General features: G+C 33.5%; 1 protein-coding gene and 1 long non-coding RNA gene across 3 annotated transcripts in view; both read right to left on the bottom strand.

The window, feature by feature from the left end:
- Window positions 1-132: 132 nt before the first annotated feature.
- LOC140056716 (uncharacterized) lies at window positions 133-1,011 on the bottom strand. Its single transcript, XR_011846807.1, has 2 exons — window positions 676-1,011; window positions 133-207 (listed from the first exon to the last, which is right to left on the bottom strand). It is a non-coding gene; the product is annotated as an uncharacterized lncRNA (long non-coding RNA).
- Window positions 1,012-5,833: 4,822 nt separating this feature from the next.
- The window catches only part of LOC140057327 (1-phosphatidylinositol 4,5-bisphosphate phosphodiesterase gamma-1-like), a 75,939-nt gene continuing 54,657 nt past the window's right edge, over window positions 5,834-27,115 (bottom strand). The window contains exons 18-33 of one of the 2 annotated variants that reach the window (XM_072102942.1): window positions 26,678-26,859; window positions 24,868-25,068; window positions 21,895-22,017; window positions 21,031-21,208; window positions 19,948-20,019; window positions 19,570-19,673; window positions 18,662-18,813; window positions 17,440-17,594; window positions 16,596-16,692; window positions 16,097-16,297; window positions 14,753-14,901; window positions 14,068-14,185; window positions 12,047-12,205; window positions 10,818-10,906; window positions 10,424-10,593; window positions 5,834-9,535 (exon numbers count right to left, since the gene is read on the bottom strand). In XM_072102942.1, coding sequence (XP_071959043.1) covers window positions 9,481-9,535; window positions 10,424-10,593; window positions 10,818-10,906; window positions 12,047-12,205; window positions 14,068-14,185; window positions 14,753-14,901; window positions 16,097-16,297; window positions 16,596-16,692; window positions 17,440-17,594; window positions 18,662-18,813; window positions 19,570-19,673; window positions 19,948-20,019; window positions 21,031-21,208; window positions 21,895-22,017; window positions 24,868-25,068; window positions 26,678-26,859 — 2,205 coding nt within the window. In that variant the 3' untranslated portion in view covers window positions 5,834-9,480. Of the gene's footprint in view, window positions 9,536-10,423; window positions 10,594-10,817; window positions 10,907-12,046; window positions 12,206-14,067; window positions 14,186-14,752; window positions 14,902-16,096; window positions 16,298-16,595; window positions 16,693-17,439; window positions 17,595-18,661; window positions 18,814-19,569; window positions 19,674-19,947; window positions 20,020-21,030; window positions 21,209-21,894; window positions 22,018-24,524; window positions 24,735-24,867; window positions 25,069-26,677; window positions 26,860-27,115 lie in introns of both variants that reach the window. The other variant, XM_072102941.1, reaches the window with a different exon arrangement.

Below are 27,115 nucleotides of genomic sequence, written 5' to 3'. Positions count from 1 at the left end.
CTTGAACCTTTAAATAAGTAAATTAGGATAAGTTAAAGTTTTTAAAAAATAAAATGTCTTTTTGGCAGTACATCTATAGATATCCATTATTACAGTATTAATAGTGCTTTTTCACATTATATGCCAGAGCAATTAATATGACTCATAAGAAATTGTTGTTGATTTAATGCTATTTGTATTGAAGTATGTAGAACAATCCTCTGTGGTCTGTAAAAAAAAAAACAACATTCAATTAATAATAATCATTATTTAATTATATTTGTATATTTTACTTATTTTCTTAGGCCTATAAACAACGCGCGCCCGACAATGAACACGCGCCAATAATGCACGCACTACCCCACTATAGGCTAAAGCCTGGCTCTCCTACTGTACTACTAGGCCTAGACTATATTGATTTATAAATAAAAAAAAAGAGGCTTTGTAGAGTTTTATGATTAAAAACAGCTTTCCTATATATTATATGTTGCCCTTATTAATTTACAAAACCACATTTTTTATCTTATGGCGTAAAAAATGATTTTAGCTACAACCATGTGTTCCATTTTCAATAGTGAAATACCCAAGAAGGCACATGTTTAAGCAGCCATTAAAAAAAAATAAAAAATAACCCCAACGAGATTTTTTTATTAACTACTATTGAAAAATCAAATATTCAGAAACTATAAAACCCACCTTCTCAAAAAATTGCGTTGTTTTATTACAGCCTCAACAAATTAGACGAAATTTTAACATTCGAATAGCCTAAAATTGTTTAAAAAACATCGGTGTAATTCACCCTTGTTTCACACAAATATAATGGGTTCGTCGATTAAAAAACAATATCACGTGGTTCGTAGATGCCTTGTCAAAGGTTTTCATGAATTATTCATTAGTAAATAAAACCAAAAGTTCCAATTGGCCAGTTTGCAAAAACCTAAGATTTACTTTTCAAAACAAAGTTGCTTCCGGGTAATTGTCCACGCTGTCTCGTGTGCAAAAACGATTGGCTGCCGATAGAGGGCTCACTACTTTTTGTCCCTGGTGAATCGAGTGTGAGTCAAATATTGCGTAATTTATACCGCCACCTATCGACAAAATCGACTATCACGTGACGTTTATTAGACGGCTGTAAAACTAAGGCCATCGACTCTAAGATTTATTTTATGCTTGACATACTGTACTTATTTTAACCTCTACACATTTCTGTGGTTCTAGGACACCTACCCTCCAGACAGTTACCCCCCGGATGTTTACCACCCGGACAACTACCCCCTTAGGACAACTACCCCCCGGACAACAACTCCCCGGACAACTACCCCCTTAGGACAACTACCCCCTTAGGATAATAACCCCCGGACAACTACCCCCCGGACAACTACCCCCTTAGGACAACTTCCCCCTTAGGATAACAACTACGCCCGGTCAACTACCCCCGGTCAACTTTCCCCCGGTCAAATACCACCCCCCCCCCCCAATCCAAAAGTAGACAAATATATAGGACCGGTTTCTGTAAAAATGAAATCATCTGTTTTTAACGGGTGTTTCGAAACTAGAGACCCGAGACCAGATACCTGACACGAGACCCAATACGAAAAAGGAGACCTATATTTGGGTCTCCCTTTTCGTAAATTAGGGTCTCCCTTTTCGTATAGTGTGGTCTCTCTTTTCGTATAGTGGGGTCTCCCTTTTCTTATAGTGGGTCTCCCATTTTGTATATTTGGGTCTCCTTTTTTTGTATATTTGGGTCTCCCTTTTTGTATATTTAGGTCTCCCTTTTCGTATATTAGGGTCTCCCTTTTCGTATAGTGGGGTCTCACTTTTCGTATAGTGGGGTCTCCCTTTTCGTATTGGGTCTCGGGTCTCTGGTCTCGGGTCTCTAGTTTCGAAACACCCGTTTTTAACCGATTATTCTGTTTAACAGCACGCTAGACCCTAGATGTGCTAGATTTAAAGTACCGTATTTATTGAAAAAACGGCCTGGACTGTTTATTGTTCAGGTGGTTTTTAGGTGGACATTTATTGGAAGAAAGTTGTTTATTCAATGGGAGGGGGTATAATCTAATGGAAATAGACGCCGATTATTCCATATGATGTTTCATGGGAGTGACATGGTCACCGTTTATTTGAGGGGAATTTGTTTAAAGATCGCCGTTTATTCGGTGCATTGAGGTCAAATATCAAAAGTGATATTATTCATCAAGTGTACAAAAATACATATATGACAAATTTGAGACAAAAATTAATTCTTAGTCCGGGGGGTAGTGTTGTTCTAAAGGGATAGTTGTCTGGGTGGTAGTTGTCCAGGGGATAGTTGTCCTACGGGGAGTATTGTGTCAGAGGTAGTTGTCCGCGGGGTAATTACCCGGGGGGGGGGGGGGGGTAATTGTTCCTAGGGGGTAATTGTCTGGTGGGTAGTTGTCCAGGGGTTAGTTGTCCTACGGAGGTAGTTGTCCTAAAAGATTATTTGCCCTCGGAGTATTGTCCAGGTCCAGGAGGTAGTTGTCCTACGGGGAGTATTGTGTCAGAGGTAGTTACGCGGGGTAATTACCCGGGGGGGGGGGGGGGTAGTTGTCCTAAGGGGTAGTTGTCCAGGTGGTGGTTGTCCGGGGGATAGTTGTCCTAAAGGGGTAGTTGTCCTAAGGGGGTAGTTGTCCAGGTGGTGGTTGTCCGGGGGGTAGTTTTCCGGGGGGTAAATGTCCAGGGGGTGAATATCCGGATACGATTTCTGTGAATGCTATGTTTTTTATATATACAATAATTTATTATGCGAGACACAGGCACGGCTATGAGGCCATTGCAATTATTGAATTCCATAAAAGAAGAAGAGAAAAAGAAATAAATAGTCTTAGTTTTACAGCCGTCTAATAAACGTCACGTGATATTCGATTTTGTCGATAGGTGGCGGTATAAATTATGCAATATTTGACTGCATGACGATTGGTGTGTACTGCATGACGATTGGTGTGTACTGCATGACCATTGGTGTGTACTGCATGACGATTGGTGTGTACTGCATGACGATTGGTGTGTACTGCATGATGTTTGGTGTCTACTGCATGATGTTCGGTGTGTACTGCATGACGATGGTGTGTACTGCATGACGATTGGTGTGTATTGAATGATAAATGTGAACTGAAGGCAGAGGAGGCGTTCCATACTCTCGCACGTAAAATTCATGATAAATGGAACCCGCGCAACCCGCTCTAGTTCGCCGGAAATGTCACTCTGTCGTGCTCTAGCAAACCGAGTATTGTAGCCTATACAATATTCCGCCGGTAATATTAAAACATACGCGAATAACAATAGGATAACATTTTTTTGTGTCCAATGCGAACGTCAGGGGGAAGTCCCCGATAGGCCTATAACTACAATCAATGAATGCAAATTGATTATCATTTAATAATTTTAAAAAGTTATACAAAAAGTATGAAGCTGCTATAAATATATTGAGCAAAATGTTAAATTGTATTATTTTGAATTAGGCTAAATGCTAAATAAAGTCAGAAGGTAAAACCACAATTTCCAAAATTCATTTTCATTTATCCACTATAAACTGTACAACAGTGTTGCTTAAATTACACTCCAAAATACAGCAAAGACAATTTGCAGAAAGAACTGCTACCGGTATAAACATGGTTCAAAGTTCATAACATAATAAACGTCCATATTACTACGGAAATTCGTAGAGCGTTTCTTTGCTTTGATTGAATAATTTTGTTTGTATTATAACAGCAAGTTCATTTTGGATTTTCAGTAACTTGAAAAATGTTAGGCTTACCAATGCCAACGGTTTATTCAAATTCAACACTGTAACTAATCCCTCACTATTCAATTAAAATTCTATTGCCTACTATTATGAAAATGGATTCCGTGATATGAAAATGGATTGATAGAACGTAACAAAGTTACATTTTCTTAGTCAGATTATTAGGAACCAATGCAGTGCTGATGAAGCAGAAGGATTATTTTTCTAGCGTTTTATTTCAAATTAATTTTTGTACAAAAAAATATTTTGGTTGTCTGAAGGTTGTCAAATTCGTTGGCGCCAGCATCACCTCTTTTTTTTTTAAACCAATTTTAACAATAAGCGAACAACAAAACATTCAACAATGATAAAATTAAAAGGCCCTGCAACTATGTAACTACTTTATGACTAAGCCGGGGTCCGGGGGGCCACTAGGACACCCTGGGTCGCGGCTTTTTCAGTGCTGAATAACTGGCACAAGTAAACTTCTTCTAAGTAAACAATTACTTTATTGATATTATATATCTTTGACATTAAGATGAGCTTTAAATGGAACATACAAGAATAGAATTTAAAATGTACCACAGAACGTCTGAACTTCTATAATTTTTATATCAAAATATTCCGGTGTAGTATTTCTATTAGTTGGGGAGCCAGAAATGGTTTACCTGCACCTCTCTAGCAAACTATGTTAACAATGTTTTTTGCTTCCTTATATCAATAAATTTGGCCAAAAAACAATTGGGAAGCTTGGTCAGTACAGGGGCCAAAAGGTCAATATGATCATGAAACGTTAAGACTGTGCGTAACTTTGTACTGTATGTATTGGAATATTTGTGCCAAACTACCGTCAGAAGACCCATAGTTCTATTCACTCTAATGGGCAACTTTTGCCAAAAGTGGACGGAAAACCCCTTTCTGTTAGTGTTTCTACATAACTAAGCTGGAGGTTTTACTACATAAGCGGTGGATTGTTCTGTTCTACCTTAACGATTGTTTCGACATTAGCTGGCGTTTTCTACATTAACGGTTGTAACAAAGCGCCCTCTGTGACGCTTTTAATCAAAATAGGCCTATGGGGAAAATGTCACAATTTAATAGGCTAGTACCTCAGTTTTCATGTTAAAATTTTTTTTCATAATAACGTGAGAGTGCCATTTCCGACCATCTAGCGGTGTTATATTTCGAAAATCGCCTCCACTCAGCCCAAACCTTGGTGGGGCTGAGTTGGCGTGACTCTCTGCAGTTGCACCCCCCCCCCCCCTTTCACAACACCCTGGATCCGCCCCCCCCCACCCCGGTCTTTCAGAGAAAGTCTTTCGGATCCCCAGCCCGCTTCGCTTGCAAAATAATCTTTTACTGTTCCCCTCCCCTTTCGAAACAGATCTGCCCCGTTTAATTTTGACGTACTACAAAGTTGGATATTTTGGGGAAAAACGTAAGACTAAGAATCTAAATTAAACACTCGCTCGACGCATCGCATACTCCAATTGCATGTTGCTGCAGATTGTCTGCCAAGCGGACTTTGTGTCTACAAACCCGGTTAACTCGTTAAATAGCATGGCAGACAGTCTAATCCATTACTCCGCTCTAATAGTCCTGGGCCGAATCGTCCTGGAACCTAATGCCACGTCCCTTACAAAATAGCCCTTCTTCATATTCATATTCGGTAACTGGTCTCTGACACCGACACAAACATTTTGCAATTATTTTAATAATTGCATAGAGATATTATAGTTCACTATAATATCTCTATGATAATTGTAATAAATACTGGTATACCGTGAAACCTGGAAGATTAACCGTCTATATATAGGCCTAAACACGTTTAGGGCATGGACATGGTTACGAGTTAGTTTGGTGATTTAATGTCAAATAATTTTTGATATGTACAGTAGACTGAATACTAATGATATTTGTAGGATCACGGAAAAATTATGGAATGATTGTGTTTTTCATTATATACATTAACTACCTTACAACCATTTTAAATTATCGCAAACAAGCCTCATACATATGTATTGCTTCGCTGGATAATATGTACTAACATTTAGTGACCACCTTGACTTGATTTTACTACTAGAAACAATATTAAAGACAAAACAATTAAAAATCACTGTTTATTCGTTTTGATGTGTATTGTTTACAATTACAAAGACTGTTGTGTACAATGTTATATAACTTTCTAATTATACACATTAGGCCCATCTGTCAAATTCCACTGTGACATACAAGGTAAAGTGAATGTTACAAATTTAGGCACATTAAAACATCCAGTGCATTACAGAGTTTGGTGGTTTATTCTTTTTTTTCCAAATTTAAAAGTACGATTAATTTAAAAATCAATTAAATTCTAAATATCTGAACAAAGCAGGCACCATGTACAACATTTTTTTACATGAATGTGCATTTGTTACTAATTTGTTAGTTGTCAATAAAAATACAGTATTTATGTAAAAATATACTAATAGTATTATACCATTCTATGAATTGTCATACATGTTATAAGGAAATAATTCATATTTTGAAATATTATAAATAAGGCATCATTTGATAACACCACCCCCATTGTTTGTTTAGTTCAATATCGTTTCAGGTCTGGTACTTAATCCAAACGTTCATATGAAAATGATAAGCTTATAAAATGTAAATAAAATTGAATTAATGAGTTCTTTCATTAGAATAAATTGTTAAAATATTTTAAACCACACACACATCCTAATAGTAAACATCAAATCAACAACTAAATTTATAAAAAATAATGAATCATGATTGCATAGGTTTACTCTCTTAAAATAATGATATGAAACATGTAATAGGGGAAAATACAGATTATATCACAAAGTATCCTCTTTTGGGACACTATTCAGACGCTGTGAAACAATGTATGCTATAACACTTTAATGGCCAGGCCAACCCAACTTCACTGGGACCCAAAAGTTGTCATTTACAAATAAATATTTGTGCAACAAGGAATTATTGCCAATCTATCAAGTCATTGATCAAGTTTTCTAGTGTGGGCCTGATTGTTATTCATAAATTATATTGCAGGCCAGATAAAGCATAGCATCACAGTCCAGGTCCAGTTTCCCCATAAATTAGTGGGGTGGGGTCCAGGCCTCAGTTGTTTTAAAGACATTGAACCTCATTTCAAACAAACTTCTTATTTATCTCTCTTTGCACATGCTGGTCGGATTTTCTAAGACTTAGAACTCATATAGGTTATTATACAAGATGACATTCAACACTAATTGGATATTTTACTAATGTCTATCTATATCCACATAGATCATTTTACATGAAAAATAAAGATTTAATCAAACATTTATGTAACTAAATTATTAAATTATAATTAGCCAGTCTATTACTTTATAGGTCATTTCACATTATGAATAAACACGTAATAAACACTATTAATAAGCAATGAATAAAATGTACCATACATGATCTGTCTATAAACATATTGAACATTTTACCTGATAAATAAATGTTACGTCAATATTAGGTGGTGGGCTTATAATAATTTATCTGTATGGTGGTACTCTGTTTACTTGATTAGGTGATTAATTAATCCTATTGGTTCCCACTAGAACGCAACGCAAGGATGAAAATACAATGCAACTAATTTGACCAATCACAAGTGATGGTTTAATAGGTCACTTGTCATTGGTCAATTTGCTTGCGTTGTGCTTACGTCCTTGCATTACGTCCCAGTCACAACTAAGCCATAATAGGTTGATTTCCTGATAAATTGCCTCTGTGGTTTATAACAAATATTGCAAAGAATTTGAGAAACAAAATAAAATAGTTTTAATAAACCATTTACGTACATTTTATACTACGATACATTTTCCAGATATTCAACTTAGTAAAACGTCACTGCAAAATAAAATGATGCTTCTTATATTATTGATAAAGTGATACTAGCAACAGCAGACGTTAACTTTCAATAAAACTAAAAAGCATTTCCTTCACAACAATCTTTTTTAATTTAAAATAGATGAAGGTTTGTTTGGATTATTTTTAGATTGATACACTTTACAGATTTTTGGATATGTATGAAATAAAAAACAACTTAATCAAAATTGGCCAACAACCACTGCTTATTCTTCTATTGCATTCTCAAGTATTTAAAAAATATGTCTGATATGCTTTTTTATAACATATAAATATATACAATATTTATATTTCACTTGTACACAAATATTGTGAAACAAAATAAACAGTCATTCTAAAGGTTAATATATCAAAACAACAACAGTCTATAGTATATCTATGTCTTCCAACTATTCAATTAATAATTTGATTCTTTTTAGTACTATCTTATTCAGTTTGTAATCAGTACCATAATATCTTTTTGTAACCGGGAAAAAAAGTAGAAATATAAAAAAATAAATAATTATGTCAAAATGTTTGGTACACATTCTACAAGAAAACGTGAATGCGACATTTGTTAAAATAGATTAGTTTAATTGTTATCTGCTTGTATGCTGCTTTCATTGTTTACTTTCAACATATAGATATTATAGTATTGTTATAGTATACAATATCTATGCTTTCAATAATGCGTGTGTAGTTCAGTGTGGTGTGGACAATAATATTTTATTCTTGCACTTAATATTTACCACAGTGATGTGTGGCTTCCTACAGTATGTTTAATTAATTAACTTTACAGGCAGTATTAATTATAGTCCGAAAATACATGCCAGAGATTTGCTGTATAATGTGGCTCAATACTATAATGTTGGTTCTTCTTATATAGGGCTTACTGTAGAAGAATACAAGATCTGGGGAAAATCATGAATATCATTCAAAAAATGTACAGTATGTCTCATTCATAACTTGTTACTCTGTACAATAATTTATACTACAAGTTTACTATGTCATTTAAGGATGTCACCGTCATTGCAAACCAAATACATTAGTTTATAAAGCCTGAGTAATATCATTCACACAACACTACACAAATATTGACACAATCACTGTCTCACCTAAAATATCACAAATTCCATTTTTCAAAGATGTTGAGATTAAATGAAACAAAAAGGATATGAATTTAGGTCTCTTTTCAGTATTAATATGCCATAGCTCAATTTCATAAAGGTCGGAGCCATTGTGGATTTGATTCGTCTTTTGTTTACCGCACTTCTCCAGTAAAGGGTCAAACCGTTTTTCTATCCACCAAATCAATACATTGTTCTATCTCCAGACGCATGAACTCAAAACACTAATGAACTCATACCATTGAATTAGTGGCTATGAATTACTGTTCCTTTCATCTTAACTGCTTGGTCATTAAATATTTTCAAATTAAGGCAATCACACATTATTTTGGTCTTCACACATTTGTTTGTAAGTCATCTGTATTCAATAAAAAAAAACGTTTTTATTTGGTTAAATGTCAAGTATATTACTTGCTTTGTGTGTTTGTTTGCAAAATAACGTCCGCGATTTTCAAGTTATCCTCTTGCATTACATGTTTGTAATGATGTCACAAAAGCAGAATAAAATCTTCATTTATCTTCTACTGTGTGTATCTTCTATATGTTAAACACTGTGGTATCTGTCACTCTGTATTGTTCCATGTCAATTGCTTGATTTATTATTTTATTCAACCAACATTACTTAGCCATCATAAATGTTTAGGCAATAGAATACATGAACATCCATAAATTACTATGATCTAGGGAAGTGAAGTTGTTAGAGGGACGAAGATGCTCTTTAGGGATACTACACCTATATCTGCATAATATTTATCTCAACCAAGATGCTTGTTTATTGCTTGGAGTCTTTCTAAGTTGTTGCTTTCTGTCAATAAAAAAAAAGAAATTAACAAATTAAAAATTAAATACAGTAGCAAACTAAAAAAGTACAAAGATTGAAAGAAAGAACCCATCAAAGGGCAACATTAAGAAGAATGTAATTCTTAGTCAGACAAAATTCTTCTGGAATTGTTGTCTTTATGTTTCATTTTGATGATGTGAGTATGTCAAAAATGGATCTTATCGTGTAATTTCACCTATGCTACACTGTATGTAGTATATACAGTGTAAATACTGTATACACTATACGACACAAAATAGACAGAATCCAGCACTAAAAAACATAGATCATATAGGATAGCATAATGAATGTGTGTACATGCATGTAGCTTTAGCATGGATAACCTAACTCATCCCAAGTGACAAGTTCAAATCTTTTACTTAGTGTTAATCATTTCAAAACACAGATTTCTAAGCACATACAATCTCTTGACTAAGTGGCTTTACCTTGTACAGTTTATATTTTTTATTTATGCTTATATTAATAGATAACTTGTTCATTTTGGCTATGCATATTACAAGGGTGGGTGGGTTGCATCTTTACATATGTATATTGTTAATTTATATGTATTTTTATATATATTTATTTATGTCCTTCAATATTTGTATGTGTACGTTTTTGTTAGTGTTTTTATTGTAAAGGTTCTACAACGTTTTTTCAGGCTCTGCCTTAGTTGTACGTCCTCCATCTTAAATTGTATTTTTTTATGTTTGTTATGATGGAAAATAAGAATTGATTGATTGATAGTAACAACAAATTGCTAAACAGACATGTCTTCACATTATTCATCTTTAAAGCACATAACAATTACTATTTATATTTTTTAATAGGCACGTTCATGTGACCTAACTGAAACAATCAACTATACCAAACCTTCTCATCTCTTGTAATTCAAACAGTTTCTCCTGGCACCGTTCCAATTCCATACAACGCATATTATACTGAACATCTTCTGCTTTCAGCTCACTCACATTTTTTTCCAATATTTGCGTTCTTTCTCGAAGAACAGATATTGAATCATAAATAGCAGATTCATCACTCGCCTAAAATTAATATTACACATCAAATCATTTTTGCTTGATTATAATTTGGATGAGAAAACAAGAAAATAGAAATGGTAAATAATTACAAAGGTACCTGAATAAGATGCAACATAATGGTTGAATAATCATCTACTTTAAACAAGATTCTGAGGATCTTATAGATTCAAATATACAGTACAAGTGGAAATATGTGACCCAAGTTATTAAAGAATAATTCTCCTTACCCCAATTACTCGGACGTCAATTTTGACAAGCAGTGATGAGAGTTCAAGAGGTTCACTATATCCATTCTTCAAAGGAACAGATCGATATCCTGAGAACATAAAAACAGAATACTATAATAAAAAATAGATATTATTTCACTTTAACTGTGGGCAGCCACTTAACACTTTCACTGTGCAGCATTATTCCCACCTATGTGAGTATTATTTATTTAACAAAAATATGCCATTTTAATAAATTGCAAAAAAAAAACTAAATGAGATAATTTTGTAATTATTTTTGTGGTGTGAGGTGGGTAAAAGTTTGGTCTACGGTTGTGAGTAAAAAAAATCTAATTTGCATATTAATGTGACGTCATAACAGCTACTTTAAAATTCCTGTTTTTTGTCAATTCAATGATAACATTTATTTATTTTATTTTTTCTATAAGAAACTCTTATGGAATATGAGTTTCTCTCTGGATATTGATGAATATATGTATATTTTTAAAAATTGATTTATTTTTATCGTTTTATAAAAAATTACGCATAAATGAAAGTTTTGGGTCAAAAACATCTCTATAATATAGAAAAACTAACGATTATTTCAGACTGTTTTTTGCATATTATGATGAACACGATATTTTCCTATTAAGGTGGGTAAATTTAGTAACTGGAGGTTGTTTTTGCGCCCTTATAGCTAATAATACAACGTTCTAAGGTCAAAATGGTTATAACATGTGATATCTTATTTCCCAGATGGTGCAAGTTGAAATTGAAATCAAGCTGATATAAACACATATAGAGGGCGCATGTTAAAATGTAGCTTTAATAAATTCTTTAAGTTTATCAAAAAATATAGAGGGTGCTATATTATAGGCAAATACGATTAAATCATTGGTTTTCTAATACCCGGTAATACCGTGTATACACAGTGAAAGGGCTAATCATCCCAGTAATATACCTCTTTCTTTGCCATTTCTGTGAAAGACATTCAGAAGCCAGGTTGAGGGCTTTGACATTTTATGTTCTGATTGAATCATTTTATTTTTTAAATTTAAATTTTATTGTTTTATTTTTCTGTTCCACTACCTTTAAGCTTGGCTAATACTTTGCTCTAGTATTTTATTTTATTTTCTTATTTTATTGTTTTCTGTACAGTTTGCCTTTTGTTTTATTGAATAAAAGTGGTTAAAAAATGTATTAAATTTGCCCTATTTTTCTAATAACAAGATTCAAACACTTTATTTTACCGGATCGTATTGCTCTTAACGGATATGTTGCCTGACCAATAAAGTTAGGATCACCAAACATGTCCTCATCCTGAACTACAAAGCGAATGAACGCAAACTCTGGATTCAAAATGTCAAACTCGCAGGACTCCTTAAAAACAGGGTTGAAACCATTATCAACTGAAAATAGAAATATACATTCATTTACAAGTACCATTAACTTAACCCCTAAAACCTTTAGCCTTAATTGAAAATGGTTTGTCCAAGCACATCAATTGAATGTTTCAATCAATCCAATGTTTTATTTTTGTTTAAATGATACAGCCAAAATTGAATGGTTGGTGTATCATAGTGAAACTTTATATATGCTTTGTTCTTCAAAAATCATGTTTTTTTTATTAAAAAAAAACCATGATTGAGTTCTCAAAACATGACATCAGACATCTTGTAACATCTATAATCAACATCCTTCAAATGCAGGCTTATAAAGCAAGAACAGATAACAAAAAATCAGCCACACATGTAATTTAAATAATAATACTACAAAAACATTTATTTTATCTAAATACAAGCTGAATGTTTTTTGGATAGATGTATAGGTGGTAATTGTCTAGTAGGTAGATATACAGAAAATTCTTGTTTCAGGTGGGGTCCTTCTGGTGGTAAATCGGGCAGTACACCGGGAGTGTACTGCGTTCTTTAACGCGCACATTAGCCATGTCCCACACAAGACTAACGGCTTAACATTTCATGCGCTATCTACATGTATTCCAATCTACACACCAGTTAGAATATACATATACATATACCAGGATTTGAATCATGGTGGACCAAAGTGGTGTTTTCATGCGCACAATACAGTGACTACCACCAGTTTAGCCGAATGCGCAATATGTCCATCTCTAGGTACTTTGTAGACTTGCCCCAAGTCTGTATTGTCTTTTTTAAAAATTTATTTGTTTTTATTTCGACCGCGATTTTTGTCTGAAAATACAGACTTGTGAAACACGTATAGAAATCGATTTGCAGACCGCAAACATCCGATAAGAATGACGTAGGTTATCATACCGTATTTGGCTATATGGGGCGGGCGGTATGTAAATATGGATTTCGAATCAACCAATGATCATTTTGTTTCAAAATGAAAAAGATCGAGTACGTGCAGTGCTGAATGTACGATCGAGACTGTTGAAATATAAAATCGTAATGCCAAGTTGTTTACCAATTGTTTAGTCCTTGGCCTAGGCCTTTTTCGTAGGTCCTGCTCAATTCGCACGTATGACCTGCCAAATAAAACGCCAATAATGTAGGCCTACAATACATACCACCACCGGCACACAACATGGCTACACCACCACACAGAACAGGACAGGGTATGGATGGGAATTAAATCAAAATTATCTCCGCGTAATAAATGATCCATTCAATGTTTGATTTGCGGAGAAGCTAGAAGCCTATCATATCAAGACGAGTTTTCATGTTCTTGGGAAAAATCCCATCAAATGTTTACCAGACTACTAGGCATATAAAATAATTTCTAGCCTTTAGAAACTTTCATAAATGTACCCAAGTACACATTGTCTAAACGTAACATAGCGCATGCGCATCATCTTAGTTGTTGAGTCTTTGAAATTCTAAAATATGAATATTAAAACAGTGTACGAGTGAGTAGCCAATCGCATGCAGCTGAAACTAGTCAACCGGATAATCGTATGCACCAAGAATTCTTGGTGTCAAACCACGTGACTTGTGCGTGTTTCCCCAGACGGAGTATCCAAAATCAAGTAGTATACGTATGAAACGCCATATGTGCCAAAATATTTATCTTTTTACTAATATTAAGACAAAACAACTTCGTCTGGAACCCAGACTAGGTAGTTTGTTGTTCTATTACTAATTGATTGAAAATATTGTAATTAAAATATCAATGTGAATACATACTGGAGAATGTGGGTTTAAGTCTCACAAAACTTACATATTGCATATTATGAATATTGTTAAATTATCTCTATAATCAATTGATATAATTACTGTATACGTACCAATTGTTGCTGTCTTGAATTTATTTCTACTGTCATATTCAGCCCCTACTATCTCTACTTCAATAAATGGGCTAATCAATCCTCTTCCTGCTTTCCTTAGATGTCTACCTCCAATAATCTAAAAAAAAAACATTCATAAATAAATTATTATCATACAGAAATGAGAAAATGTATCAAATGTTATTGCATTAAGTTAATTGTACTTGTTGACTTCATAATCATTATATTTTTAATTAACCTGACCTAGTGACAAATGTAGGGGTAGCAACAACAAGGGTAAAGTATAATAGCAATGAATTGAAGATACAGAAGATGCGGCATATAAAGCAATGTAAGTATAGGTCACAAATACCTTTCTGGACGGTATGTTTTGTCTAGTAATAGATATACATAAAACATTAGAAAATGTTGTGTTTACATACTTTACACACTGCAATACCAATCATTATTTTAATTTTATTGTTTTTGACTGATTAATTCATTCAGAATTGGAATGAATTTGGAATGAATTCCATTAAAGAAAAAATATGTAAGATTTGATTTAGCTTTTTCGCCTTTTTATTTGTATATCCATTGAGATCCAGCCACTGATGATACCCACAGCATTGTCATTTTTTCAGTATTTTGCCTTTGGATGTATATATTTATAGCATATACATAATTATGTACAAGTTAATTAACTTACATCAACAGTTAAATGGATAGCATCTACACCCTGAAGTGTTCTCTTGTCTATAGGATCATAGTTTTCACTTCGCATACTCTCTGGTTGTAAAAGATAGCCACATCGTCCATTCATCTGAAACAAGCCCTCATTCAGCTGCATTGGCCGATCTGTCAAGTCAAATTGTTATCATTCATTATAATATTTTTATAAGAAAAATTTGTCCATAAACTTTCATATTTTGGTTACTGTTTTTTTTTGGATCAAGAAATGAATTGATTTGAACAACTCAAGGTTCAATTGGAGCATACAAGTACTGTATATAAATTGTGTGGCAACATCTGGTAATTGGTAAGACTCCACTCCTTTTTGATTGACTAGAAACTTTGTGTAATATTCCAATAAACAACAAATAGATTAATTAATCATATATGACTAGTGTATCATAATCGTGATTGGATGTGACCACTTTGATAATGGTTTAAATTTATATAGCGCAAAATACAAATAGTCTCTATGCGCTGTTAAGCACAAGTGTAAAAATGAAAATGTTGATGTAAAATAAACTACGAAATAGACTAAGAAACCAAATAATTTACACTATATTGATACTTTGGTTAATTTTTATTAAAGGTTTTAAATTACTTAGTTTATAAAAAAATGTAATTTAAATCATCACATAATTGTGAAATCAAAATACAGGGTGTAATAAATTACCATTCCTTAACATATACAGTAACATCTAAGTATCTACATGAACATTCTGGAATAAGATTTTTTGATTTAAGAAACCATGTATAATTAATATAAGAACAATCAGGAACATTCCAGAAGTGCTATTAATAGAAACTGTAATCCAATAGAATAAGAAGTATAAGGAATGATCTAGAAGGTTATGAACATATTGTATATAAGGGGAAATATAACAATTGTAAGAAGGGAGAAAAATTTTTGATTGAAGCATAATATTTTGAAATAAGATTGTAAAAGTTATTGTGAAACTGTTTTGTTTGAAGTGCTTACTGGATTGTTGAAAGTTGAAGTTGATTGAAATTAAAGCTTTGTTTTTGAGTTTTACAACTTTGTGGATTTTGTGTGTATACTTTTATGTCACAAGGGAGTTCCTAAAGTATTTTCAACCGTTCGGAAACATACGTAAAATGAGTTTGTGACACGTACACAAACTGTTTTAGATAGAGAGGCATTTTTTAATTAAAGGGAGTTCGTGATAACGGCAGAAATACAAACTTTACTGATACAGTGACAAATTTATCTCTTTTTATTTTACAGGTTTAAGTACATTTATGTGGGTACTTAATCACTATTTTCTTTAATATTGTCATAACATGTTTTCTTAAGACATACCTGGTGTTTGGTAGTTTAGAGAAACCATCTGACACCCACAATTCCACATTAATGTTGGCTCATAGTTAGATGAGTCAATACGTTGACCTTTCGGGTAAGTTCGACTTAACTGTGTCATGTTATAACGTCTTAATGTTGTCTGAAAACGCTCTACTTTAGTTTCAGGAAATGATGACATTTCATAATATTTTCCAGGAATAGCTAGTTGAAAAGAATATAGACATTTTAAAGGATAACAATTATTTAAACAATCGGTGTAAAATATATTTATTAACATTCACAAAACCATATGGCCAGAATGCTTGTATGCATGTCAAAGAGCATAGTACTTTTGAGACAAGTAGGGGGTTAAGTAGTTGTGTTAGTTAACACAGAGCCACTGTCGTGGACAGAGTGAGGGCTCTGTAGTTGACTGCACTCACATGACACAAGAAGCATGTAGTTGAAATGTGTAATATTTTATGTTTATACATTACTACGTCTTGACATAGGTACTTACCATCCTCCCTGAATGTCACAGATCTACAGTATACAATCAAATCTGAAAACTCCTTAGCTATTCTTAGTCGTCGCTCTCTTTTTTGAGCATCCCTTGTCTATAGCAATTTAAAAAAAAATAAGTTCCTTTATCTTTTAACAACAAAGGCATTTGTACGCAGAGGACTCGAGTTTAAAAAAAAAATAATGCTTTCCTAATTTAGGTTAAAAAAAAGTTGTATTAATTAACCAAACATGTAATATTAATATTTTACAGATTTAATTCTGGAAACACTATATAATGAATATATCAATTATAAAGATGAAAATGATAAGAAATTAACAATAATTTGTTTATTTAATGTTGGATATAAAAAACTGATGCAAAAGCCACAATAATCTCTGACACAACACCAGAACATTGAAAATCCTCTCTGCAATGCTACTCTGATATTTACATACTTGTACAGAGCAAAACTTTTGTGTGGAAAAAAGTGCCTTGGGATAACACCAACCAACTCTGCCAATTCTGTTCTAAACCAAATGTCAGGATATTGACTTATTTTTCCTTTAATAAAATATTCTTAAAAATAAAATGTCTTCAGTTCTCTTTGCCATACAAAATATAAATGTTGGTGACTATTTTTCAAGAGAAATGAGTTATTTTATAGAAGAGGAGTAGGTTTCAATGTGAGCGATACTGCTGTCAATCAGACAAGAGAAATGAGTTATTTTATAGAAGGCGAGGAGTAGGTTTTAATGTAAGAGAAATGAGTTATTTTATAGAAGGGGAGGAGTAGGTTTCAATGTGATACTGCCGTCAATCAGACATGTTGATATGGAGATTAAAATATTTATTCACTTACCCGTTCTCCCGCCCTGTACGATATTTTACGTATTGTTTGAACCCAATCATCAAGTTCAAAACGAGATTGTGTAGCTATTTCTAGTGTTTGGTGAAGAGTTGGTGAAACGATTGAGAATACGAATAGTTGAATACCCTTGCCTCCTGGAATAATATCTGAAAAAAAAAATGTTTACCAAATTAAATAATATATTTTAGTTTTTTGTAGCATTGCATCTATCCTTTCACTTATTAAATATTATTGCAAAAAACTATTAATTTATTTAATAAAAAGTAAGAAAAGCAATTATTTGAACTGATATCTTTAATCTAAGCTAATAGGATTTTCTTTTTTCTCACTTCTATAGACTATAAGCCCATGGATATAATCACATAGTTGGTAGTAACTTTGATATACTGTAAGCTCACACATGGATATAAGCCCACACAGTGTTAAATATAAGCCCAAACATGGTTATAAGGCTTGGATATTGGTCCATACTTAAATATAAGCCTATACTTAAATATAAGCCCATACTTAGATATAAGCCCACACTTTGATATAACTGCACACTTAGATTAAGCTCACATGTGGATATAAGACCACACAGTACTTGAATATAAGCCCAACCACGGATATAAGCCTACACTTGGATATAAGCCCATACTTAGATATAAGCCCACACTTGGATATAACTGCACACTTAGATTAAGCTCACATGTGGATATAAGCCCACACAGTACTTAAATATAAATATAAGCCTACATTTGGATATAACCCCACACTTGGAAATGAGAGCCCATACTTAGATATAAGCCCACACTTGGAAATGAGAGCCCATACTTAGATATAAGTCCACACTTCGATATAACCCTACACTTGGATATAAACCCACACATGGATATAACTGCACACATCGATATAAGCCCACACTTGGATATAAGCCCACACTTGGATATAAGCCCACACTTGGATATAAGCCCACACTTGGATATAAGCCCACACTTGGATATAAGAGCCCATACTTAGATATAAGTCCACACTTGGATATAACTGCACACTTGGATATAACTACACACTTAGATTAAGCTCACATGTGGATATAAGCTCACACCTGGATAAGCCCATAAAATATCAAAAAAACTTGGCCTTAAACCACACTTTCCATTGAAGTAAAACAATGAATACTCGGATCTTTACCTCCAATAGATTTTTCCTTCATGAAACTTAATCTTAAACTTACCACAGCTACAGTGTATCAAATCAATAGATCCTTTTTGTAGATCTCCTAGCAGTCCTGATTCAGGACTGGTGTCGCTTACAGGTGGTGTCACTTCTTCTACATAATTTGATGGAAACCACATATTTTTTTTGCCACCATAATCACCTTTCCACCTGCAGAATATACAACGTGAAAGAATTCAGTACAAGATGGAGCCATTTAACAGTTCAGAAGATGTAATTAAAGTCTCATTCACCCTGGACATTTTTTGGTAGTAGGTTTTACAATAATAATAATGTCTGGGTAAATATCCCAGTAGCTTTTCCCAATAGATAAGATGGCAGTTTTCAATTGCTGCTTGCCATCTAAAACTTGCCAACACCTTTGCGAGTCAGCAACACATCTATGACCTTATGACATGCTTTTCACAGATCAACAGTTTTACCATAAATGTGGTGAAACTCACCAATCAAGGGGAGTAAGATTGTAAGTGTAAGATTTTTACAAATGATTTCTAGTGTAGACCTCCATAGAAGCCCAGAGTGAGTGAGTGGCCGAGCGGTTAAGACAGTGGAACCGTAATTACGTAGCCATAACATCGGCAGGGGTTCGAGGCCCACTCACTCCATGGTTCTGGTGGTAGAACGAGTCTTCTCGGATAAGGACTATAAACCGTAGGTCCAGTGTACACATCTAGCTCGTGTGCACTTTAAAGAACCTAGTACATCTTTCGAGACGAGTAGGGGGTTACCCCGGTGTATTAGTACATCAAAGCCACTGATCACCAACTGGGCCCTCTGGGAGACCAATCTTTGACTGAAGAGGTTACCCAGTATAAATATAAATTTCAATCAAATCAATCAATCAGAAGCGGTTTATATATATACCAATATCGCACTCTCAAAGATGCTATAGTAAAGTCAACTAACCATCCGTGATCCTGTTTATCTACATTAGTGATGATTGCATGTTTACAAAAGGACAATTCATCATCTCTTTGAGCTCGGTAGTCGTACAGAGCCTTTACAACAACCTGCAAACACATAAGATTGAAAAACAGTATTGCTATCTGATTCCAAGTAAACAAAACAAGATTTTCTTTGTATAATTTTTATCACACATCAAAAAAAAAACATTATCATTTGTGTGATTGTTTATTTCATTCCATTCATTGGTTTCATTCTTTTTTTATGGCTGAGATCAAAAACCAAGCTACATGATCAGAGTGGCATTGGCAATCTATTCAAGATGATAAAAAAACCAGAATAGATGATTAAATTGAATAAATGTAGAGTACAATACATTACCTTTGGTACAATGTAGTTAGGTGAAATATACAGATCCGAAGGACCATAAATAGAATCATCACCGTCAACATTCTATCAAATACAAATTTTGTTTAATTATATTTCTAAAGTTAAAATCTTTTTTTAAAATCTTTTTTATTAAAATAAACAGCATTATTATGAATAGACACACTTATCAATAAATAAATAAATAAATGAATCAGTTTAGTATCAGTATAGTTATTTAACCAAATCGATCAATTATGTCTAGAGGATAGAATTTGCCAACTCAAACTTAATCATGTTCATAAGATTTTTTATGGAAAATCAGTACCTTATTTGACTGAAAAGTTTAAAAGAGTTTCATCTAACCACCATTATATGACTAGAAGTAGTGTCAATGGTTTTTCAGTTCCTAAATCTGATAGTCAAATATCTAAAACGTTTTATTACACAGGCATAAAGGCATGGAATAACCTACCTCATTCCATTCAGCAAATAGAAAACAAATTTAATTTAAAGTTAAATCACATTTCTTTTCAACCAAATAACTATAAGTCAATCATAGTCTTTTAATTAAACTTGTTTTCTATATTATTGTTTTTGTTATATTTACATGTTTAATGCAATACTTTGTAATGTTTATATTTTATATTTCAGATTGTTAAAGGATCCCAATGGAAATACGCTGATATGCTTTTTGGGCTATCCTGGAAAATCTTTTATTTATGTATTATTTGTAATGTTCGTGATTTATGTTATCACTTTGTATGTATTTTTTTATGATGATTTTCCAATTAAATTCAAATCAAATTCAAAATCAAACAGTGAACATTGAGTAGTGAAGCTGTAACTTGGTGGTTAACATGATTGCCTTCCAATCTCAAGTTCCAGGGTTCAATCCTGATCTAGGGTCAGAGTTGTAACTCATGACTCTTTCAACTCAACCCCCTAAGCCTAAAGTGAGACTTGAAGTTAAATTATAAAGTTCATCCATCATATAATTTGCGACTTACTGTTGGATATGTATGAAAAAAATACCACTTGAAATTAGAAAAAAATACCACTTGAAATTAGAAGAAATGCAGCCTCCAAATCACATACCTGCCCATGAAGTTCTACAACAGCGTCATTCACAGGCAATTTAAGCTTCATCTTCCTATAGAGGGGGTACTTCTCATAGTAGGATACAAGCTCAGACAAACTTTCAAACTGAGCAGTACCAATAACAAACAGTCTGCCTTCCGCTTTGATACGACAATGCTTAATTTTGCCCTCCGCTCTGAAAGTTTACAGATAAACGCCACAGAATTTGTCAAGTATATTTTTGAAAAGTAATAATTTTGACACAAATGTTCAAGTTTTATATCTTTTGAATATTGTATTAATCAGGGGCGGACCCAGCATTATAGATTAGGGGGGGCTAAATATTTCATAAATGATAAAAACGATCCCGTCAGGTTGCAGAAAAATAAAAATAGTCATTATTTTATTTTAAAAAGTTAAATTTTAGGAGGGAGGGGGAGGGTGGGGCCTAAAGTCCCTTTTAATTTATCTTTATAAGGAAATATAAATATTATTTAAATAATTATGTTTAAACAGTTATTTTACCTATACCCAGTAGTACCAGGTATACACATTTGACGGCTTTAAATGATAAAAACGATCCCGTCAGGTTGCAGAAAAATATAAATAGTTATTATATTATTTTAAAGAGTTAGATTTTAGGGGAGGGGGTGGGCCTAAAGTCCCTTTTAAATCATCGTTATAAAGCAATATAAATATTATTTAAATATGTTTAAACAGTTATTTTACCTATACCCAGTAGTACCAGGTATACACATTTCAATTTTCAGGTGTTATCGGTTACATGCAGTGGATTGCATGTAATAACAAACTGAGGCCGCCCCTAAGTCCATGGGGATAAACACATTATTAGATAACAATTTTTAGCATACTAATATTAACCTGAATGAGATGGCATATGAATCATTGGTATCAAATCGTTTGCGAACTAAGAAGGCACCATCTTTTTGTATACGTTTTAACATATTCTCTGCTTCATGTCTGGTTAATCGGTTATGAAACCATCTAGAAAAAAAAGCAAATATTATAGTAATTACTTTTATATGAATGTAAAGTCATATGGAAAACTTCATCAAAATCATTCAGTCTAAATTTGTATCCCAACTTTTTGGTTTCCATAACCAAGAGGCCACTGCAGTGATTAACAACAGGCCGACATCTGTAACACTGGGGTAACTCCCCACTATTTCTGAAAAGATGAACTGGGTTCTCAAGTGCACTCAAGCAAGATGTGTACACTCAACCTCTAATTTTAAGGCCATAAGGCCAAATAAAAAAATACACTTGTTAATCATCAACCTCTGAATAAATTTCAGGGCTGGGATAATCAAATGTTAATTTTTGGTTGTTTTTTGGTACTTTGTAAAAAAATTAAAAATAAAACAGGCAGCTTTAAATTTGTGATGCTTAACAAGTTTATGTTTGTTTTGCCTAAGGACTATGGCTGAGGAGTGCCTCAAACCTGCTATGGCTGAGGAGTGCCTCAAACCTGCTATGGCTGAGGAGTGCCTCAAACCTGCTATGGCTGAGGAGTGCCTCAAACCTGCTATGGCTGAGGAGTGCCTCAAACCTGCTTTGGCTGAGGAGTGCCTCAAACCTGCTATGGCTGAGGAGTGCCTCAAACCTGTGCCTACATTTTGGTTTGCTGTACTCTGACTCTTTCACTACTTGGTCACTTGACTCAAACAATCACAACAATAAATTCAAGGTAGAATAACACCACACACATACAGTTTGTTGAACACATAATCTATTTCATATGCCAATCTTGTTTGGTTTGATTAATAATTTATAGAATGTACGTTTAGGCAAGAAATACCGTAAAACCACGAAAAGAAGCCCATCTCGAAATGAAGTCGCCTCTTTGGACTGCAAAAGTAATCTCGATGGGCTTGTTTTCGAGATAGACTTATTGAATTTCAAAAGAACAAGTTGATTTAATGCCAGATAACTTAAAGCAGATATAATATATGATCGAGTTTATATCATACATTCATTTGACAGTTTAATATGGTATTTTGATCACAAATATGTAACATTGGCAGGTAATGTTTTAGTAGAAATTCACAAAATTTACGGCATTCATTTCGAAAAGAAGCCCTCCTCTTTAGTTTAGTTTAGTTTGAATACTAAAAAGGGCAGGGCTTTTTTTCGAGGTTTTACAGTATGGATAGAACAACACAGGCTGCATCTGCCACCTTTATACCTGGTGACAGGTGCTGCTTTTGTACAGTATGGGTAGAACAACACAGGCTGCATCTGCCACCTTTATACCTGGTGACAGGTGCTGCTTTTGTACATTTTGCATACATATTTGTATTATATATTTCATTATTACATTACTAAGATTCAAACGCACTCATGTCATTCAACTGTCAATATACACAACAAAGTTAGTAAATACTAAGAATGTGCCATGAAAGATCAAATAAGTACTGCAGCAAACAATGCTTTATATTGACATTTCTTATTTTTAATATTATATCTATATCATAAAACCCGTCTAATGGACTGGCACAAAAACATGGTAGTTCAATAAGTAAAGGCCGTTTTGGATTGGATTGGATGGAGGTACATATTACATAGCTGAATGGTTAAATGGGAAATAAATAGTTCCGCAGCTCGAAAAGGGTTAGTATTGGTCATGTGGCTTATAGGGTAGAGGACTATGTTTTGAGTTATCATATAGATGATTTATTAGTAGTTTTAATTTGAAAAAAAAAATGGTTTAATTTTTACACATTTTACAAGTAGAAGTCGCGAAAAATGTCAACATTTTGCACTGCAAGACACATTTAAATTTCAACAATTTTTTTCTACAAAACAGTGCAGTACTTCTTTGATCATTCATGTTAGTTAGAGAAATACAAAAATATTATTTGAGTTATAATAATGCAAAATTTGTTAACACACAAAATAATAAACAAACATGCAATGTCAAAGACAAAAAACAAGATTATGTTGTTAAAACATAAAAACATCATGCTTACTCTTTTTCTGGAAAATTAATCCTAAAAATTATAACTGAACTCAAGATAGTTAAATAACAAATAAAAAAAGTTGTATGAAAGAAAAAGCCAATTTCTATGCTTGTAAATATTAAATATTGTTATGTTCAGAAATAAAATGCAACATGAATTGTGGTATAGTTTTTCAATAAGTAGAGTAAAATGAATTCATAAGAAATAAAGACAGTAATGTTAAGAATGGTGATAATTTATGGCAATGATCATCATTTTTCTGCATTTGATTTTATAAATAAAAACAAATTGTTTTAAATGCTTTTTTTTTTTTTGTGGGAAGAATGGCAATACTATTGATTTTTTGCAAAAGCAAGACAAAAATTTTTGGATTTTATTTTAACTAAAGCAATTTTGATAAAGTATTCAAATATTTTTGTTTAATTCTAAGAACTGAAATTTACTATTAAAGGCTATTTTTTGGCCTATTTATAAAAAAATAATTACACTTAAAGGTAAAATTTTGATGAATTTTGTTTTGTCCAAACTTACACTTCTTTTTCGTGATGTTGGTGTTTAAGTTGGGGAACAGATTCAGTTAGTAAAATCGTCATGCCATTACGAGCCTTCAAAGTATGTTTTCGATAATGAGTTACAAGCTCATAGAGGTTTGAAAACATCGATGACTCAGTCACTACATATTTAATCTCTTGGCCTAAATGTTTCTTCTTGATGTGTATATGGTTAACCTTTGACCTACACCTGTAACAGAAGAATGAATGAAACACCCATGCAAAACAAATAAAAACATGATGTTAATGTGACAAATGACAAGCAGGCACACTACAGGAGACATGGTGCAGTGTCAACTCAATACCCATGCTACTTCACTTACTCTTTGTTTTCGTGACTCGGGGGTTGTGGGACCGACTCTCCTAATAATAATTCCAGATCCCGACTGCGTAATGGAAATTGTCGATAGTGGTTTATGAGGCTAAATAGACTATCAAATAATAGGTTTTCAATCAGGTAATACTTTGATATACCCCGTTCCAGTTTGGACTTGATTCGGCAATGGTTTGGTTTGTTTAGCGCCCTTAGTGAAAGATGGAGAAAACAGAAACACATCAATTATAGAAGGCATACACACAATTCAACTAAATGTTTTCTTAAAACTGATTAAAAAAAATTTAGGCTTTTATTCAAATGCAACAGCATAAAGTTTGATTTCGATTTATTTCTGACTTATACTGGGTGACCTCTTTAGTACACTGTTCACCAGAAAGCCCAATAGTGAATTTCCACATCGAGACGGTAAATTAACAGAACGCGACGATTGTATAAAGTCTCTTTATTTTTTTTATTTTATTTAATTTTCAGGCAAACATACATGACAACACAGCGGTGCAGCACCCTGAGGATTGCCATGAGTGCAAAGCACTATCGAGATGGCTCTCCATATACTGCACTAGAACATATAAGACAAACATATACACAAGATGCTCTACATAGACAAAGACTTATTATTAAGTCTTTGGGAGTGGAGTTGTAAATTGTCATGAGAAAAAAACCCTGACATATGACAGGACTTGAACCCAGGACCCTTAGATTGGTAGCCAAGCATCATAACCACCAAGCCACAGCTCCACTCCACAGCTCCACATCCTGTTCGGTAAGCTTCCTCCTAGGCCATATACCCTGTACAAGCAGGCTTGGCTATTGAGCTTGTTTGGGAAGGCTACTATTATGTTTGTAAAGAGAAGAAGGATAAACTAAAAAGAAGAATTTAGGCCTACTATGTATGTATTCGCTTCGTACTGATTGACCATTTTTTATTCTTGAAAAGTTTAAAAAAGACATTATAAATTGTGCTACGTTTTGTTGTCAGACCAAACGTTAAATCGACCAATACAGTCATGGTGTATAACTGGCTTATATATATGCATGCACAGATTACTCTTTTGTATAAATTACCGTCTCGATGCAATCCCATATTTATTCCGAATAATGTATACCAAGTTCTTTATTGTGCTTACATGCAATGTATGTATACACAGCGCCAATGGCTTTACATCCCATCCAAAGGACTAGGCAATGAGAGTAAAGCATCTTGCTTATTTACATGCAATATAGCACAGACCCATGCGTCTTACATGCTAGTCCAATATCCCTTATAACATAAGTATTTATTTCACTTCTAATCATTTCTTATACAATACACTGATCAATGGCATGGTAATATATCTATATACATCTTTTTTAATATGCTAGTATTACAGCACAGGATAATGGGTGGGATTATACCCAAGGACCGAAAGGAAGGCTATATCATCAAAATTAGCAGGAATTTTATTTATTGTTCATACATACGCCAATGGAGTGTGCAATTTAAAACCCTTGGAGCGTATTCTAGGCATGTGTCTACTTGCTGCCTAGCCTAGGTCTATAATTCCAGCTTCAAAAAGGTCTGATTTATGGCGTATTCCGAGATGCAAACTGCAAATTCAGATCTGAAAATTATAGTGGACTTATATCGGTTCGCTTCATTTTGCATGAAAATTGACTAAAAGGGCTTGTACTCGAGGGTGAACTTAAACCCTTTATTGTATGGTACTTGAATCAACCAAGCAATCAAGTAGGAATGAGTTGGTATGATTCAGGCATGGGATTTTATTCATGTACAATAAAAAATATTTGTTACTTACCAAAATGATAACGAGTAGTCTCCTTTAAAGGTATCGCTTTCTCGTACCAGGAATGTTCCATCTCCCTTTTGATACTCTGTTAGTAATTTATCAGCTACTGCTCTTGGTTGCATCCCTTCATGTTTGTCTAATTTACCATGAAACCATGGTTCTGAAAAATGCAGCTCATCAATAGAAATTGTCTATATATATAAAAAAATAAACCATTTATATCAAGATTGCATTAAATAGATCAAATGTTCTCGCCAGCAGTTTGCGTACAAACTTATGCCAAACATAGAAAAGCTTACACTTTCTTCATTTACGATTTACGTTGTTTACATTAATAAATTTATGCAAAACAACAAATTAGAATAAACAAGTGAGATATTCAACAATCACAATAGGTGATCTGCTCGATACAATTAGTGGATAGCCTAATAAATAAAGATACTTGAC

The sequence above is a fragment of the Antedon mediterranea genome, chromosome 8 (assembly GCF_964355755.1).
Source record: "Antedon mediterranea chromosome 8, ecAntMedi1.1, whole genome shotgun sequence".
NCBI classification, from domain to species: domain Eukaryota; kingdom Metazoa; phylum Echinodermata; class Crinoidea; order Comatulida; family Antedonidae; genus Antedon; species Antedon mediterranea.
Note: the sequence above shows the minus strand (reverse complement) of the source record. Positions and strands in the feature narration are given on the sequence as shown.